The sequence below is a fragment of the Triplophysa dalaica genome, chromosome 22 (genome assembly GCF_015846415.1).
Source record: "Triplophysa dalaica isolate WHDGS20190420 chromosome 22, ASM1584641v1, whole genome shotgun sequence".
Taxonomy (NCBI): domain Eukaryota; kingdom Metazoa; phylum Chordata; class Actinopteri; order Cypriniformes; family Nemacheilidae; genus Triplophysa; species Triplophysa dalaica.
Window position 1 is genome coordinate 14,411,187 of NC_079563.1, and position 17,802 is coordinate 14,428,988.

General features: G+C 38.9%; 1 protein-coding gene across 4 annotated transcripts in view; it reads right to left on the minus strand.

The window, feature by feature from the left end:
- Positions 1–17,802, minus strand: part of cux1a (cut-like homeobox 1a) — a 104,115-nt gene that overhangs the window by 45,448 nt on the left and 40,865 nt on the right. For all 4 annotated transcript variants that reach the window (XM_056737140.1, XM_056737139.1, XM_056737142.1 and 1 more), the window contains exons 3-5: positions 14,638–14,685; positions 4,920–4,998; positions 196–333 (exon numbers count right to left, since the gene is read on the minus strand). In XM_056737140.1, coding sequence (XP_056593118.1) covers positions 196–333; positions 4,920–4,998; positions 14,638–14,685 — 265 coding nt within the window. The remainder of the gene's footprint in view (positions 1–195; positions 334–4,919; positions 4,999–14,637; positions 14,686–17,802) is intronic.

Genomic DNA, 17,802 nt, shown 5'->3' on the forward strand with positions numbered 1-17,802 from the left:
TTTCCCCAAGCCATTCTTAGATTTAAAAAGGATTGAAAGGGGTGTAAAATGAGTCGAATGTCCCAACATCAATAGAATAAGTTCGGATGTTAGTTTGATGACTTGCTGATGGGAGGTGCATGGAAAAACCTGTGTCAATTGAAATAGTTTTCTTGATTTTCCATCCTTTAAAGCAGTATTTAAGTCGCAGGTTACCTTGGTTTTTAACCTCTGCGATATCACGTTCGTACTCTTGTAGTGTGTCTTTGAGCCTCTGATTTTCTGTCTCCAAGTCGTGCATCTTCCGGACGGTCACCTGAAGCTGCTGCGCTGCCTCCAGAGCTGAGACGGGATCTAAAAACATACACAAACATGCACATTTAGAGAAGGTGAAAGGTTTGATTCACTGATTCACAATCACTGAGAGTTCTCTGTATGAAGATCAGTGTGGGCCAGTTTCTGTGAGAAATGCCTAGAAGCCTTTTTTTTTGCAGTTTTGCGGACTGCCAGCCGCAGCTAAAAATGTTAACTAGAAAAACAAACCTAGCCAAAACGCACCAATAAATCCCAGTAACTCAGAATCACTCAGCACCACACAAACGTCTCGTTTCCCGGATTTACAAAACTTATGGTGTTTTTACATTGATGTTGGATATGTGCAGTACTTCCACAGTTTGTAGATTACCATAGTAATACCATGGGATTCTATAAATCAATCAATTTTGATCTTGATGTTGTCTATAAAGCATGAAATCACTATTTAATATCATCACTGTACCAATGTGTTTTCCTATTAGTTCAATGCTCATCGGCACCAAATACAGCCAAACCAACCAATCAGGTTTAATTGACGAATCAATCCAACATATCACAGTTCATAACACGTGGGCAAAATCGACAGCTGTTACAATGACAGCCTAGCAAGTTGTAAAGATAGTGTTTCTAAATCATACTTGTCAGGGTGTTAATTTGTTGCTTTGGTAATTGAAGCGGGAGGTTAACTTAAAGAGGGGTCGAGCAGTGCTGGTGTGGGAGCGAGGCCAGCCCTCTACATTGAAGGGCTAAGACATTCTGACACAGACACACTTTTACATCACTGTCTGTCCCCCTCACATGCTAATTGCTATATGACTAATTATGGCCCTGTTCCCGTTGATTTTCCTTAATGAGACAGCCAAGTTAATTATGTAATCAAACTATTTTATTAGCCCCTGCGGATTATGAGAGAGAGAGAGAGAGAGAGAGAGCAGAATAGCAGGAAATCGATGGTGACAAAAAGCAAGGGAGAAATAAAACTTAGTCGGGAAAGAAGTGTTGTACAGTATGGTACCATAGGATTTTTTAAAACACTTCATGTATATTTGATATATTAATTTGAACCCATCATTTTTATATATTTTAAAATTATCAACATAGTTTCTGGCATTTATATTTATTATTTTTTGAAGATCATGCATATTTTATATATTAAATATATTTTATACATTGATTATTGGCATATTTTTATACATTAACGTATCTTCATCTATTTGATATAGTTTCTGGCATATATATATTTATTCTTTTCAATTATATATACAATTTATTTTTTTAATAATGATTTTTACCATTTTTGTATATTTATACATTTAAATATATTTTTTTCATTTTTAGTGTTTAAAACTTTAGCTGTACTATTTTCTATCAAGATAACATACGTTTGTAAAAGAAAAAGGCAATAGATAGCAAATATTGTAAGAGCGATTTTATTTTCCATTTGATTCAATTCAATTCAATTTAGTTTATATAGCACTTTTCATATTGTGCATTGTTCCAAAGCAGCTTTACTGGAGAAAATAAGAAAAACAGAAAAACACAGAAAAGGTATAAACCATGTGCATGCTGCTTATAGAGCAGCAAGATCATTCTAATAAATAATAAATAATATCTAATAAAAGAAGTCTCCCGGTGAGCAAGCCAACACGACCCTTAGGTGAGGAACCCAAACTGTCTCAGTAGGGAGGGCCAGGTCGCTTCTGACGTGTCACAGCTGCCCTCAGTGACTTTGATTTAAAGTTTCTGGGTAAATGTTTATGACAAACAGGGAGAGCTTATTTGTTGTGATTTGGGAAATTTCATTTGTTGAAACTGTTTAGGTCTAATTTTGTCTTTTTTTATGATCGCTATCAGAGAACAGAGGAACGTTATAAGCAGGGAAAATATGTACTGAGTGCGGGTATAAATTTAAACAGCTGACTGTCATGTGATGTAAGTTTAGCATTAAATACAAAGTATTGTAAATTCAGCATTAATGTGACAAGAAGTCAGTTTTTGCTCTTGTTTGAGGATGAAATATATATAAATATAAGTTTGCAATCTTTGCATATCTGTAAAATGTAGAAATGTCTGAGCACAGTTTAAGACTTTGATTGAAGTATTTTCTGTGTTCCGATATTTCAATATTTTACAAACAGCTGTAAACTTTATATAAAATAGCTGGAAAATAAAACCACTCTTACAATATTCTTTATCATTTGCCTGTTTCACATTTTTTATCTTAATAGGAAAAGTAAAATCATAGTTTTAAGCTTCATATAAAATGAATTGAACATAAAACTGCTCCTACTCTGATCTCAACAGGTTCACACTCCACATTTTCTCAAGGTTAAGCACTCATTTTCACCGTCCAAAGAAACCTTTTTTAACATTGTTATAGGCTATATTTTGCACTATATTTGTGGAAAGTGCCAAAAATCATTAACTTCCACGTTCTATGTCAGGCTACAGACGAGATTACAGTTTTGGCACACATGCCTCCCCCTCTGAGTGTTCACAGCTGGAGGTACAGGAAACGCTGACAGGGTGTGTATGTGCGATGTGCATGCGTGGTGCGTGAGAGTGTGTCATATCTAAGAATTGCAAGAGGAAGTCTGAATGATATACTGTCATGGAGTGTTCCTTTTTGTCGCCGTGGCAACTGCCAGTACACTTTGGGTGGAATGGCGGCCACCCATCACTCAAACGTGAAAGCGACGGTCATCAGACAGAGATCAGCCAAGTCAAGTACAATAATCAGGATGTGTGCCATTTACTGTACAAGTTAATACTCTAAGCATAATTGAATAGTACATACTTAAAGAACCTAAAATATACAAAAAATATTTTTAAAAGTCAAACAGGCCTCAATCTGAGTTAGTGGTCGACCAAAGTTACTATTTTCAAAGCGTAGGCCAATATCTATACTTATTTCTTATATATAAGCATGACAGTTTAAAAAGATAAAAAAATTATATACAACTATAAAGGTTGTGAATTTAAGTGTTCTAAAAAAATCAAACAATGCCAAATAATATATTACCTGTAGTTAACATCATACAAAATATTTCCCACTAATATAACATTCAATGTTAACAAATGTTTGCATGCGTAACACCTTGAAATGCTCTTCTTCCAATCAGATTTCAGAATCCGAAACAAAAGTATTTTATTATTAGAAAAACTGCCTTGAGAAACAAGCAACACATTGGCATAAGTGTGCTAGAAACACCTCCGAACATTCCTAATAACACGCATGCTACAAACGCTTAGACACATACAGGCCTACACAGTGTACCAGTGTAACTATCAAGAGATAATTTGTCAAGCTGTGATCACATTTACAGACATGTAGACAGGACTGGACAAGCTCCAGATTTCGCAGATATTCGCAGACATTCCCAGACTAGACCTCCCACTTGCACATCCCGCAAATGTACGCATGCATGCGCAGACACACACACACGCGCATGTACAATCTTAAATAAACAAGATCACACAGTATGCACTCATATATAGGTAGCCGAAAACATTCGCACACACACTTCCACACAAACATCCCATTGAGTTGGCCCGGGATCTCCAGACTGCAGCGTTGTGGTAATTTAGGGATATACTAAGTGCTTGTGAAGGCAGACGGTTCAACCTGCTCCGGCAGGCCCAGACGGCACTGTCTGTCTGCTTCCCTGTCGCTCGCCGGCTGTGGGCGAGGTTACACGACTAGATCTGCTGGCTTTGTCCCAAAATGCACACTATCTGACCTGAATTGTTTGAGAGTTAGTGCTTCATATTGTAATATGTTGAAAGCAAATGTTGCATGCACGTGTTTGCATGGCAAACATGTTGTAAATGTTTTTTAAGAATTTCAAAAGTGAGTGTTTGTCGTTTTGAGCTAATTTTGCTCTCCCTGCGATAAAAATAACTCCTTGCGCAATGGTCGAGAAGGAATCTGTGAATTATTTATAGACTTTTTCAAAGGTTAGAAGGAACCTAAAACCTAAAATAATGGTTCCATGTAATGCAACATTTTTTTAGTCAACAAAGAAGGACACACTGTTAGCCAACTTTTAGATATGCAGTCTCTGTGAGGTGGGCTGGAGGCGTCCCAAACCGATACTCAACTCCAACGGGTGTTTGATACATTACCCACAACTCCCAGCAAGAACGCACCCCCCCCCCCAAAAAACACACTCGGTTCATTCCAGAGCAAAACTGTATCGAGCGAGCGAGCTAAAGATGTTTCTAGATGTCACCTGAACCAATACGGCACCATTAGCTTATTATAGATCAGCGCGCCGGAGCATTACCATATAAAAACGGAGAATCCAGGGGCCATTATCTCACACTTAGAAAGCCAATTCGGAAGATTAAGAGGTGTTCGTGGGGCAATGAATACGTGTTTTATTAGAATCCGAGTTTCTTTCCTGTCTCGGGTGTGGAGCGAAGAGAGTCTCTAAGGCCGTAGAAGTCATTAAAAGGGTCGGTACGCGCGTGCGCATGTGTTTTAGACACTGGAGACGCAGGTCTCATAAATATGACTGATGTGTTTACAGTGTACTCGCCTCAGTGAAACACTACAGCAGTGTGTGCGAGCGTGTCTGCGTGCGAGTGTGCGAGCAGCCGGCACAGAGCAAGCCGAGACATACCTGGGACATCGATTAATCTCTTGTACACGCTGAGGAAAGCAGCCTCCGATTCTTTACTTCTTTTACTCAAGGCGTCAATCTGAAACGAAGAGAAAAAACACAATAACTGAATTGCAGGTCTAGTAATCGCGTTAGCGTCTGTCAGGTTGAAATTTCCATACATTAGAAGTCTTGAAAGGTCCATTAAAGGTGCTTGTGTGGAAAAGTGCCTAGTTTTTTGCTCTCAAAGCATGACTACACACCTCTAGAATCTCTGACGGCACACATATGTATCATCGACAATCCATTTGACCTAAATAAAAGTGCGTAATTGCTCATAACCGTGACCTTTGGTGTTCAAATACAGTAAATCATTCATGTTTTGATGCGTGTGATATTTTTCCAGAACGGGTCGAGGCATTTTGGGGGCATGCTTTAGGTGTATACGCTCAGGTCGTTTCTGGTTCGCTTTATATAGAAGGTAATTATCAGGTATAAATCCAAATCCCTAAGCATGAGATGACAGAAACAGGTAATGAGGGACTCTGATAATGAGAAGAACTTTGGCCTTAATATAGAGCACCGCAGACGTGTACGTATGGGCAAATTACATACTGTATCTGGGTTAAGGCTCCCACTGCACGAAAGGCCTTCATCATTTCCTGAAGATAGATGATTTTCAGAATGGTGGTAACAGCCATTGAAAGTGCCGCCCATTAACCCAAACGAACTGCCAATCGGCCTAAAAGTGCACAATCGCTGTCACAATTTAAGAATAAAAGCCCATTGTGCATTTTCATGTTTATAAGATCCAAAGGGGTCACTTGTGTACTCTAACAAATGGACAAAACAAAACTGTACCATATATTTACACACCCAACAATATCTATAGAAATATAAAATATAGCGTTTAACAACCCGGTTTGTGTTGTACCAGATCATCCCATTGACCCTCACTGGCAATGTCACTGCATGACAGCTGTAACATGACTGGTGTAAACCAGGTCTCATAACAAACAACAACAGAAAATCGAAAGCTTGCAAGAGCAGGGGGAAAGCAAGTAACACAGCTTTAAGGAAGACACTGATCTCTCTTAATCTGAAAACACACAGATGTGGTCATTCTGAGCATATTATGAAACATCATCCAACTGCCTCCTGTCAGGCTTTGACCGAAGACTACCCCAACATGCATACAGTTGTAAATCACAAGTTCCAGAAGGCATGAGATCTGCAAACATTTATCAGTGTCTTCATTTGACAACCAAAAGGACCGTCTTGGATGGAGGCATCATTGATTGTCCTCAGCGGGGTGTGGTGAACCACATAGAGAAATTGTAAAATGCCATGGCAGCACTTTCCCTCGAGTCTAAGTCTGACGATGACAGTGTGCTGTAGAACCAGCATGCAGTCTGGCCCAACTGGGCCAAATCTAACAAACTGGGTCAAGCCTGACAGAAAACAAGAAGCTAAATTAGCGCGGCATGTATACAGTCATTTGGGAGCTGCTAAAACTGAATAAAACCTCTTTCTAACTTAACAGGAGTTTTACTTAAATTCTGAAAGGTTCCTGAAAGGGTTTCTCAAAACTCTAAAAAGTACTATAGTGCCTGAAAGAGATCCTTTAAATCTTAAAATTTGCACTATTAAGGAGTTTCTCAAAATTCTAGAATCTGGGCCTGAAAGTGTCCCTCAAATTCTAGAAATCTGAGCCTGAAAGTGTTCCTCAAAATTATAGAAATCTGAGCCTGAAAGTTTCCCTCAAAGTTCTAGAATTCAGGGCCTGAAAGTGTCCCTCAAAATTATAGAAATCTGAGCCTGAAAGTGTCCCTCAAAATTATAGAAATCTGAGCCTGAAAGTGTCCCTCAAAGTTCTAGAATTCAGGGCCTGAAAGTGTTCCTCAAAATTCTAGAACGATGAGCCTACAAGTGTTCCTCAAAGTTCTAGAAATCTGAGCCTGAAAGTGTTCCTCAAAATTATAGAAATCTGAGCCTGAAAGTGTCCCTAAAAATTCTATAATTCAGGGCCTGAAAGTGTTCCTCAAAATTCTAGAACGATGAGCCTAAAAGTGTCCCTCAAAATTCTAGAACTCTAGGTCTAAAAGTTTCCCTCAAAGTTTTAGAACTCTGGTCCTGAAAGTTTCCCTCAAAATTCTAGATATCTGATCCTGAAAGTGTTCTTCAAATTTCTAGAACTCTGGGCCTTAAAGTTTCCCTCAAAATTCTAGATATCTGATCCTGAAAGTGTTCTTCAAATTTCTAGAACTCTGGGCCTTAAAGTTTCCCCTCAAAATTCTAAATAATCTGAGCCTGAAAGTGTTCCTCAAAATTCTCGAACTCTGGGTCTGAAAGTTTCCCTCAAAATTCTAGAACTCTGGGCCTGCAAGGGTTCTTTAAAATTCTAGATATCTGATCCTGAAAGTGTCCCTCAAAATTCTAGAAAACCGAGACTGAAGGTATTCTTTAAATTTCTAGATCTCTGGGTCTGCAAATGTTAAAATCCTACAACTCACAGACTGGAAGCTAACAGCGCAGGCCTCGTCAAAGCGGCAGTACCCTGAACCCCAAAAACAATGTGGTATGAATCAACAGTATCGCTTTTATCCATTAAGTAAATGTTGAACTCCTGTGCTGTTTACATGTTCACAAGTGTTGTGTGTTTGGTCTTCCAGCAGCGGAACATCAAATAAAAGCTGTAAATCTGCAGTTCTGAGACTTCAGGCCTTGATGGATGGAACAGGGCAGTTGCCACTGTAAATATCCAACATGTAACAGACTTTTCACTCCTATGGGAAAGAAATTAAACATTTTCAGATGTTCCTTGCCGGAAAACATCTGGATCAGACCAGGCAGGGCCAAATTCTGCAGCCCTCTTGCAGATGGAGCAATTAAACTTGTCTCTCTCTCTCTCGGCACGGGTCCATGTCTACCCCTGAAATCCAGCAGGAACTAATGTCAATTTTTAAACTTTCAAAGCTCTGAACCAGACAGAGTACTGCCAGGAGGTTAAGAGAGCGTAAGGCTGCCCAGAAGCGTGCATGCACGTGTGACGCGTGTTTGACTGCGAATGTGGCCACAACTCCTCTTAGATTATCTGCTATTCTGTCATATTCTGCTAACAGCCCAATCTCATAGCCAAGCAGGACATTGGGCATCATAACACGTCAGGAAATGAGCTCACACACACCAAGAAAAGAGCTTGATGTGTATACTGGTGTGTGTGGCCATATAGGGAAGACTGTGGCAAGTTGTCACACAAGAAAGCCGAGGGGCAGGTGGGCACACCATCATGAGTCTTTTATGTAAACATCTATGTTTCTGTTGTTTGATTGATTGATTTGTGCTTTAAAATTGTTTACTGTTTAAATACTGTTTGTGACCATTTGCTTAACACAGTTCCAATATTAGCTCACGTTGTCGCAAACAGATCAACATGTGTTCAGTAAACTGCATCTGTTTCCAGGGCAATAACAGCAGAACTGTCCAAAAGAGGTTTTTTATAGCCAAGGCTCAAAATGTGTGAAATGATGTTGAAAAATAAACCCACAATGAGAAATGTTCATTGGAGAGTTACAGTGTGACAACCTGCCCCGCTTTCCCAACATTCGATTCTACACACACTCCTATACAAACATATCATGTCACTATGATCTGGTGGCATCAAAGCACGCCAGTTTAAACATTGATATTCCCTTACGGTCCAGTCGAAAAGGGTGCTGGGGGCAGTTATAAATAGCTCTTGTTTCTGAGGGGGTGCCCAGACTTGGCACTAGTGATGGGGAAGAGAAAATTAGTTCTACTGACCTGCATCAACCTCAAACAGAAGATCTGCCTTCAACGCAGAAGATATCTGACTTCTTTGTTTCTTTTCGTTTTCTATTTTGTTTTACCTCTTTTCTTGGATGGACAGTGGACAGTGCAGGAAATTGTTTGGAACAGGAGTACAAATTGCAAGCTAAACTCAAACCTGTATTACCCACATGCCCATCAATGCTTGACGTCAAAGAAGCAATGGCCTAGACTTTGATTCAGCCTACAAAGCAAATAGCCAGATATCCATCAAAATAGGATGGCATTATTATCTGTAATGTCCAAGAGGAGGTAACCGCAAAGGCTGATAACCAGATTCACAACACAGGCGTCAAGGTCTAATCTCTCAGGGAGCTTAGCTTGTTTGTCTGCATACACAGACTTAGCAACACGGTTTAATGTTCTCTGATTCATCAAGCTCCGAGCATATGAGTCTATCATCTGATCCAAAGTAATTTATAAGCGCTGCCAGCCCCACTCCAAGACTTCTTTCTCCTCATCGCTCGGCCATGTTGAGCCTCAGCAGACTCCGGCCAGCTAAAATTAGTGCACAATTACGTCAAATCAGCATTGACTTCCAAATTTGTAGAACTTCAACGGCCCTCTGTAAACGGCTGCTGGAGTGATTAGCTCTCCTTACAGAGATCTTTCCTGGCAGGTCGACTTATACACTCACTCTGTCAGACTGTCGAATTTTCCACTTTGTAATGACGTTTATTCATTATCATAATGAAGCTTGAGATAAGGGCTTTTACACAGAGACAAGAACATCGAAAATACTGTATTACTAATCCGAGCCAGTGCAAAAAGGTCAGAGAAAGTGGTTTAAACAAATAAAAAAATGATTTGCTTGCCTCTCATGTCAGTTTGGAAATGACTTTCTTATACACAACACAAATAAAAACATTATGAAGAATACTTCTGGTTGCTATTTTCCATGCAAATTGAATACACCGTGAAAAAATATGAATCGTTGATGTGGTCTACAAGACAGAAGATATATTCATCTGGAGTCATACGATCGCTCTGGGAAAGGAAGAGACTGAAACTCTTGATACTGACTGATAATCTTCCCCTACAGTGAACTACTGTGATTAGATCCCTGAGTCAATAAGAACCAGAAAAGTAAGATTTACAAACAACCAGTTTTGTAAACTAGAACACTTCGATTGATTGAAAATATGAGACAAGGTGAAACAGTTCATTTGCAACTTCTGTCATGTATTAGACAAGGTGAAACAGTTCATTTGCAACTTCTGTCATGAAGTCTCATTAAAGCACCGGGGGGAGTAAAGGGAGATTTTGGGGTAAAAAAGTAGTTACTATAGTAGTTATAGTTCACCCCCCCAAAAAATCGTTCATATTTTATTCATCCTCGTGTCATTCAAAACTTTTACCACCTTTCTTCTGTGGAACACAAAAGAAGATATTTTGAGAAATGTGTCCATTAAATGAAAGTCAAACGGGGGGCAATGTTGTCTCGTCACCAACCGTTCAAAAAATATTTTCTTTTGTGTTCTTCAGGAGAAAGAAAGTCATACAGGTTCGGAATGAGTGTAAGTAAATGATGAATGAATTTCCTTTTTTAGGGTACGCTATCCCTTTAAATTTCAGTCTGCGCCACATGAAAAGATAACATACAGCTTAAGTACACTTCAAAATAATGTAAAATACAGATAGCAAGTCGTTTAAACTGCTTTTATGGGTTTTTCTTTTTTTACAAAAAAAATCCAATCCTCATTTATTGTGCAAGGCACAAAATTTCTCCTATCGAGTTCAACGAAAAAAGTCACACAGATTTGAAACTGCGCAATGTTTGCGTCAATAATTTCTAGAAGTTTATGGAAAGGAAACATTAGCAGGCTACCGTACACCTAATCTTCTCGAAACATGAGTAACATGTGGCCTCGTGCCTTCGGGGGGGAATATTTTTTTTTTTACATTAACGTACAGTGACCCCCACCCCCTCTCTGATTTACACACGCATGCGTTTGCAACCCCAAACCGGGCCTCAGCCGCGTGCTATGTACAGCTCCCTATTGTACTCTCATTTCCTGACAGGAAAAGAGGAGGCACTCTCTCTCTCTCTCTCGAATGCAAAGAGTTACATGTGGCAAGGACTCAGCGCTGACCCGAGAGATCTGCATCAGCCCGACTCCGACGTGCTATTTTAAAAAACCCACCGTTGCAGGCAAACGGAAGATAAAAATTAAACAGAAAACGCATTCGACCATTACAAATAGACGTATTCTCTCATTGGCCTGTCTGCCATTATGAATTATACATGCACTCCATCTTTTTTGTTTTAAGTCAACGCTGTAAAATTTTAGTCTCTTTGTCTATTTAAAGATTTAATGGACGAACACGAATAGTGCATCCCTGCTGCAATTATCGTCAAACAGCAGATGTCTGAGAAAAATGCTGAATAAAGTAGATATCTGGTCAGGGCAGCTAGACTGTTTTTGTCTACCGCCTCCCCTCCCTCAACACTGTCAATAAAGAAAATACCGACCAAAATAATAGACGGTTTTGCTGCTAAGAGTGGTGGGACGGGGATTTATTTTTAACCGAGCTGTGATTTGAAATGGGCCGACCACCTCCGTTAATAATAGGCCAGTCATCGAGAACACAGCTTCCGAAACCACAATGAGCTATAATGGAGCAGTTAGACAGCCGTGCCAGCTCATGAGAGGAGAACAGGGAGCCACTACTCACAGCCTTCACTTCATCAAAGTTACATACGGCACGGTAGAGCCGTGTCTCGCTGAGCTTTGAGCCCCTCGACAGCCTCTTAACACAAGGAGCTGCTGAAGCCCATCAAGCGCTGCATTAGAAATACTCTTTTAAAGTCACTGAAAGCTTTTTAGAGAAAAAGAATGTAGATGTACTTTTGGTGGCCAATGTATTTGGAAACTTTTGGCAACTTTGGTCATACTTTGTCAAAGAAAAGCTTGACCTTTTCTCATACAGAACAAACTTGATTTGTCAAATTTGAGATAGTCTCAAAGTCAATTTTAGCAGGTGTATGAACTCATTCAACTGTGACCACATGTATGGCCAGATATGTTCTTCACATCACAAAGTTGTTTCAAAGATAACTGTTGACACATTAAGCAAAATGTTTAATGATTTTTCATTTGTAAGTCATTAATTTAGCAAGAAATAGCAATGGAATATAAAACCTTTCATGACTGCATTGCATCTCCTCACCTCAAGGTTGACCCAAAGTTGACCCGATAAGAAAAAAACTATCATCTTCCATTCACGATTATGTCATTTAAACCTTTAAGATTTACATTCTTCTGTGGAAGATATTTTAAGAAATGCCTCAGTGGATTTGTGTCCATACGATGGACGCAAGTCAACGTTATCGATGTTGTTCGGTTACCAACATTCTTCAAAATATCTTCTTTTGTGTTCTGCAATAGAAAGTACTCCACACAGGTTTAGAATGACATGAGGGTGAGTAAATGATGTACATTTAAATTTTGGGGTGAAGTATCCTCATAAATATATATCATCCCTGATAGAATTCCCTTCAGAAATTTAGGAAAAAATGTCCTTCTTATAAATAAAGTCCTTCTTTACCAACAATGATAAAACACACCTGAACCCTCTAATAGAAAATGGTATACGCAAAGCACTACAGTATTCCAGTTTGCAGGGCACTGCCACACTTCTCTAGACCCTGTTGTAAGAATTTTATGGTGGTTGCCAGGGTGGGCTAAAATCATTATTGGCTGTGCCAAATCCTGTGGAGCCAGACACCATACAAACAGCTAAAGAGGTTAGTTTTAAAACAATCTGGTGCTTAAATACCTTACAGACCATAAATACAATCATGTGAAAGGCCTATTGTTTCAAAGTACAGCAATTTTAGAGTTTATGGGTATCTTTTCAGAGATCATTGAACGTTATTAAAAATCCAAGGCAGAATGCAGGAAACACTTCATAGTTCACATACTTTAGTTGGCTGGTAACTAAAGAGATTGAGAAACATTTACAGTAAGTTATTCCGTGCGGCATAATGAAACCCAATCAAACAGTTTGAAATCATGTCACGGTACAACTAATTGACTGAATTACCAAGGAACATTAACTTTGACTCCTTTTGCAAAATATAGCATCCGACTAATATAGGCCCTATAATATAATTGACTTAAAAATAGGAACGTTTTAAAGTATTAGTCACACAAAAATCACGAAACTGTTTTTATAATACTTAGAGAGTGGGCTGCAGATCCTGATGCCTCTGAATATGTGGATGCTGTCATATTGAATGGTTATGCACATTACTTCTGGAACACAGCACCATGTCCCAGTTCTGAACGTTTAGTGATGGCCACTAAGACAGATGTCAAAGAATACTTTCCTATTTACACACTTATTGGTGTAGTTATAATTAAAAACAAATTCAAGAAACAAGCACATTACCTGTCGAATCTATAATACAGATCTTTCTGAACTTAAACAAACTTCTGTTCACCCTAAAAAAATCATAATTTATGCACCGTCATGTCATTCTTAACCTGTCTGACTTTCTTTCTTCTGCAGAACACAAAAGAAGATATTTTGAAAAATGTCGGTAACCAAACACAACTGGCCCCCATTGACTTCCATTGTATGGACATAAACCACTGAGACATTTCTCAAAATATCTTCTTTTAACATAGGTTGACCAGAAAAAAAAATCTATGAGATTTGAAGTCCATCATTCTGGCTTAGCCTAGACTTAACAGACACCATGGAGTGAAAACATCATTAAGATTTCACTCCCATCAGACAGACGGAAATAAAAAGGGCGAGAATGTATCAAAACTGTCTGATATGATTAGATGATGACAGACTATAGTGGGTTTTAAGGGGATTTGCTGTACAGACGAAGACATCGAAAATAACAGGAAAACAAACCATCACGACAACAGCACTGTTCTGAAATGTTCAGCCCATAGAGACTATAATCAGACCTGAGATGACCATCTCATGCTACATGAGTGGACAAATCTAAAGTTTGCCCATCCCTTACCAGGAATGCTGTAAGATTAATTGATGTCATAAGCGGGTAAAGCTTTGAGGAGGGTGTAGTTTAGCTCTTTTACTGATAACTGATCTGTGCTGGCATGCTTTATGATTTAAAATCCACCGACTGGTTTCCTTCCTTCCTCCCTACAAAACCAGTCTCACCTCATCCAACTGTCACTGTGTTTTACCTGTATTAGTAATAAAGTCTAGCGTCTAGTGTAAAGTCTCTTATCTGAACTCAACGTATACTCCATAATATATTGTACAAGAACACAGAGGGACCTATAATCTCAAGACTAGATAGATGTTCCTGGTTTTGTTCTCTTAAAGGGATCGTTTTTAAAACACAAAATAAGTTCTTCTGAAGAACGTCATTGAGACATTTCGTGTTCCACAGAAGAAAGAATTTCACTTCATCTCATATGCATGTGTTTTTTGACGGGTTTAGATTGAAGAGGAAAAAAGTCAACTTTCATTTTAGAAAAGCACAGCACCTAAATACAGTGCAACAAAGGCAACATCTGCACAAACCAAAGTAGTTAAATTATGTACATAAAAATTCACCCTTATTTTTCATTCTTGAGTCATGAAAAATAATAAATTATGCAATATATGGTATAACTATTTTAAACTTTATGGTTCACCTGAGATGTTTTCATGACACGGTAAAGGTTCTGATAAGTTCATATCAATGTATTGGTTTCGGCTTCTTTAAAGCACCAGCACAAAGCTATAAGAGAATAAAATCTCAAATTCTTCGTAGAACTAAAAAGGTTCTCCAATGACACCCTGATCATAAGATTTTATAGATCGAACTGAACCTTCATTTTGTAACTGTAAGGTCGTATATACAAGTACTGTAGTACGTAAGATACACAGTAAAAGAGGGTTTAGGAACAGAACTCACCTCTGCTTGGAAGCCCTTCAGCAAAGGAGCTATCTGTTTACGCAAATCCTGCAACAAAAAAAACAGACAGGGAAGAAGAATTTAATTTACAGAACAATTCACACTATATATGTGACAGCGTATGAAATGAACAGAAATACTGTCAATGGTATTCAGCATTTATTTTTGATCTACAGTATGTGTGAAACAGGATATTTAAAACAGACAGCAGACGTCTGATCGCAGATGGAGGAAAAGCTGAGAAAACACGAAATGTATTCAAATGGATATCTTAATTTATCAAATGTCCCAGGGCTGGTGCTGTTCTCTTTGAAAGAAAAAAGCAAGTGCACCCATATGTGTGCACACGCACATTTCCTCTGAATATTCGCTCACAAAGAATATCACCTTGTACAGCTCTTGACTATGTGCAAAGGACAGTGTGTGCTCTAAAATGAGTGTGTATGTTTCTATTTGTGCCCTGTCTTCTGATATGCCCTCGTTTTTTCCCTTGTATGAATTCTCCATGACTCGCTCCTCTCTACTTAAATAACTGCTCATGCAAAAACAGAGCGCACAAAAAGCCAAAGCGCATACACGCATGCATGTACATGCTACATCCTACCGACAAACATCACTATTTCGTGGACAGATTTGCAGCCGTATTTATTACTGTATCATTGTCATATATTTACAGATAAATGTGCTGCTTTTCTCCTCAGGTTTCTGAGTGATATGAAATTTTGATCACAAAGGGAATAAAGACCCATATAAAGTACCCCACATAACAAACCACGTCTTTGTTAGGGGTTGGGATCGCACCTCCCTCCTCTCACGGGCCCTTACAGTCGAGTAATTTCGATGCTGTGGTATTAAAGTATATCAGATTAAGATGAACATCAATGCCCCTTTCATTTGAACATAGGGTGGGTGTTTCAACATGAAATGACATTACACATGGCTGTGAATAAATCTCCCGGTCGGACAAAAAGCCCTCACATTAAAAGTCTGTATAGGAATGCCTACCACGCACAAACGCATTACTGAGCGTTGGGGTTGAATAAAACAGCGCCCTGAGTGCTGTAATCGCCAGGACGCAAGCTATTACGCCACTGCGGCATTAAGATATATACACTATTACCGAAGCTGCTCGCATTTCATTAGAAGTGTAGGAGTCACCGTAATAGAGGTATTGAATAAAAGGAGCAGAACAGAATTGGGCTGGCAAAAACAAACATGGCGGTAAACAAAATGGTTGGCATTTGTCTACAAATTATACCATGGCAGTAAAAAGTGAATACGCTGAACTTTCTCCTGTTCTTAAAGGGACAGTTCACCCTAAAATGAAAATTCTGTCATTTACATTTAGTCATTTAGCAGACGCCTTTATCCGAAGCGACTTACAAGTTGGGTAAACAATGGAAGAAATTGGGTCAACATTAGGTCAACAAAGTCCATTAAAAACATCTCTAAGTTTAGTTCATCTAAGTTTAAGTAAGCATGCATATTATTATATATTTTTATTTAGATATTCTAGAAAAGATATAGAAAACAGAAATGATAGGTCAGGTGCTGACGGAAGAGATGTGTCTTCAGCTGATTCTCATCATTTACTCGTCCTCTTGTCATTTCAAACCTGCATGACTTTCTTCTGCATAACACAAAAGATATTTTGAAGAATGTTGGTAACGGAACAGCGACGGAACCCATTGACTTCTGTGGTGTGAACACAAAAACAATCCAAATCAATAGGTACCGCCATAGCTCGGTTACCAACACTGTTCAAAATATCTTTTGTGTTCTGCAGAAGAAAGAAAGTCATGAATGTTTGAAATGATGAGGTAAATGATGAAAGAATCTTCATTTGTTGGTGAACTTTGCCTTTAAAAAAATGAAAGAATCTTTATTTCTATGTAGATAGCTAATTTGATCGCAAATAAAACTACATTCCCAAATAAACATGTGTTTGTATTCACAGATTTAGAATCAAAATTGGATCTGCACAAACCAAAGATCTCAAATTATTTATAGTTTACACATAATTGTGGCACAATGAAAGATTATTACTATTAAGTTATTAAATTCGACTTTATGGGTCACCGGAGACTTCTTTAATATTTCTTGATGGCAGGTTGATAAAACAACAGTAGACTTGATTCCCACCACCGCCTGACGTCTGCATGCAGTAAGAGATAGCTGGCAAAGAGCAGACACTAGTGGTGGTGGGTAGCGTTGACCCCACTGCACTCTTCATCTTCCCAGAGCGAGCAGCTGGGCCTCCGTTCCCTCTCTCCCGTCCGCACTGGCTACTGTACAGCTGACATTTATGTAAGCGCCGCACCAGAGGGGCCCACGTGACCGAGAGGAAACATCTCTCAACATCTGGTTTCAACATAATACTCACGGCTTGGCCAAAAGAGTTCCCCTGCCCTCCTTGAGCACGACTCCTGCTATTCCTTCAACACCGTCAATCTCTGCAGATGCAATCAGCCTGCGTTTGTTCGCAGAGTGCAGTGCATAAAAATACATTCGTATTGTGAACGAATGGAGAATAGGCTCTGCAATAAAAGTAAATCTCCAGGAACGGGGCCAAGTTGGAGCATGTGCAAGTCGTTGTTAGGTCTACAGGGTGGTGGAAGGTGGAAATGCAATCTGTTGGACTACTGGCATGAGAAGAGACTGGGAGGTCAAAATATAACTTGGTGAAAAAATAGTACAATGTGAAGGGCTCTGAACAGCTTAATAGGTAAAACTGAAAGAGAAAAGTATACTGATAAATTGTGCCTTTTGAGGTTGAATTCAAGGACATATTTTGTAAATAAAAGATTTTTCTTTATTTATATATGCAGTATTTGCAGTGCAAAGGTCATGGTTCCAATCCCAGGAACATCAAAACACAAAGTGATAAAACCTAAAACTTCAATGTACTGCGAATTGCACAAATGTGTCAGAAATAAGTTGTTTGACTGCTGGAATTAAATTTCAGGACATTTTTTCCAAAACACCGGTTAAAGGGATAGTTCACCAAAAGATGAATGTTATGGCATTTCAAACACGTATGACTTTCTTTCTTCTGCAGAACACAAAGGAAGATATTTTAAAGAATGATGGTAACCAAACAACAGCGGTACCCATTGACTCATTGATTTTGTGTACATACAATAAATTGAATGGGTACCACTATTG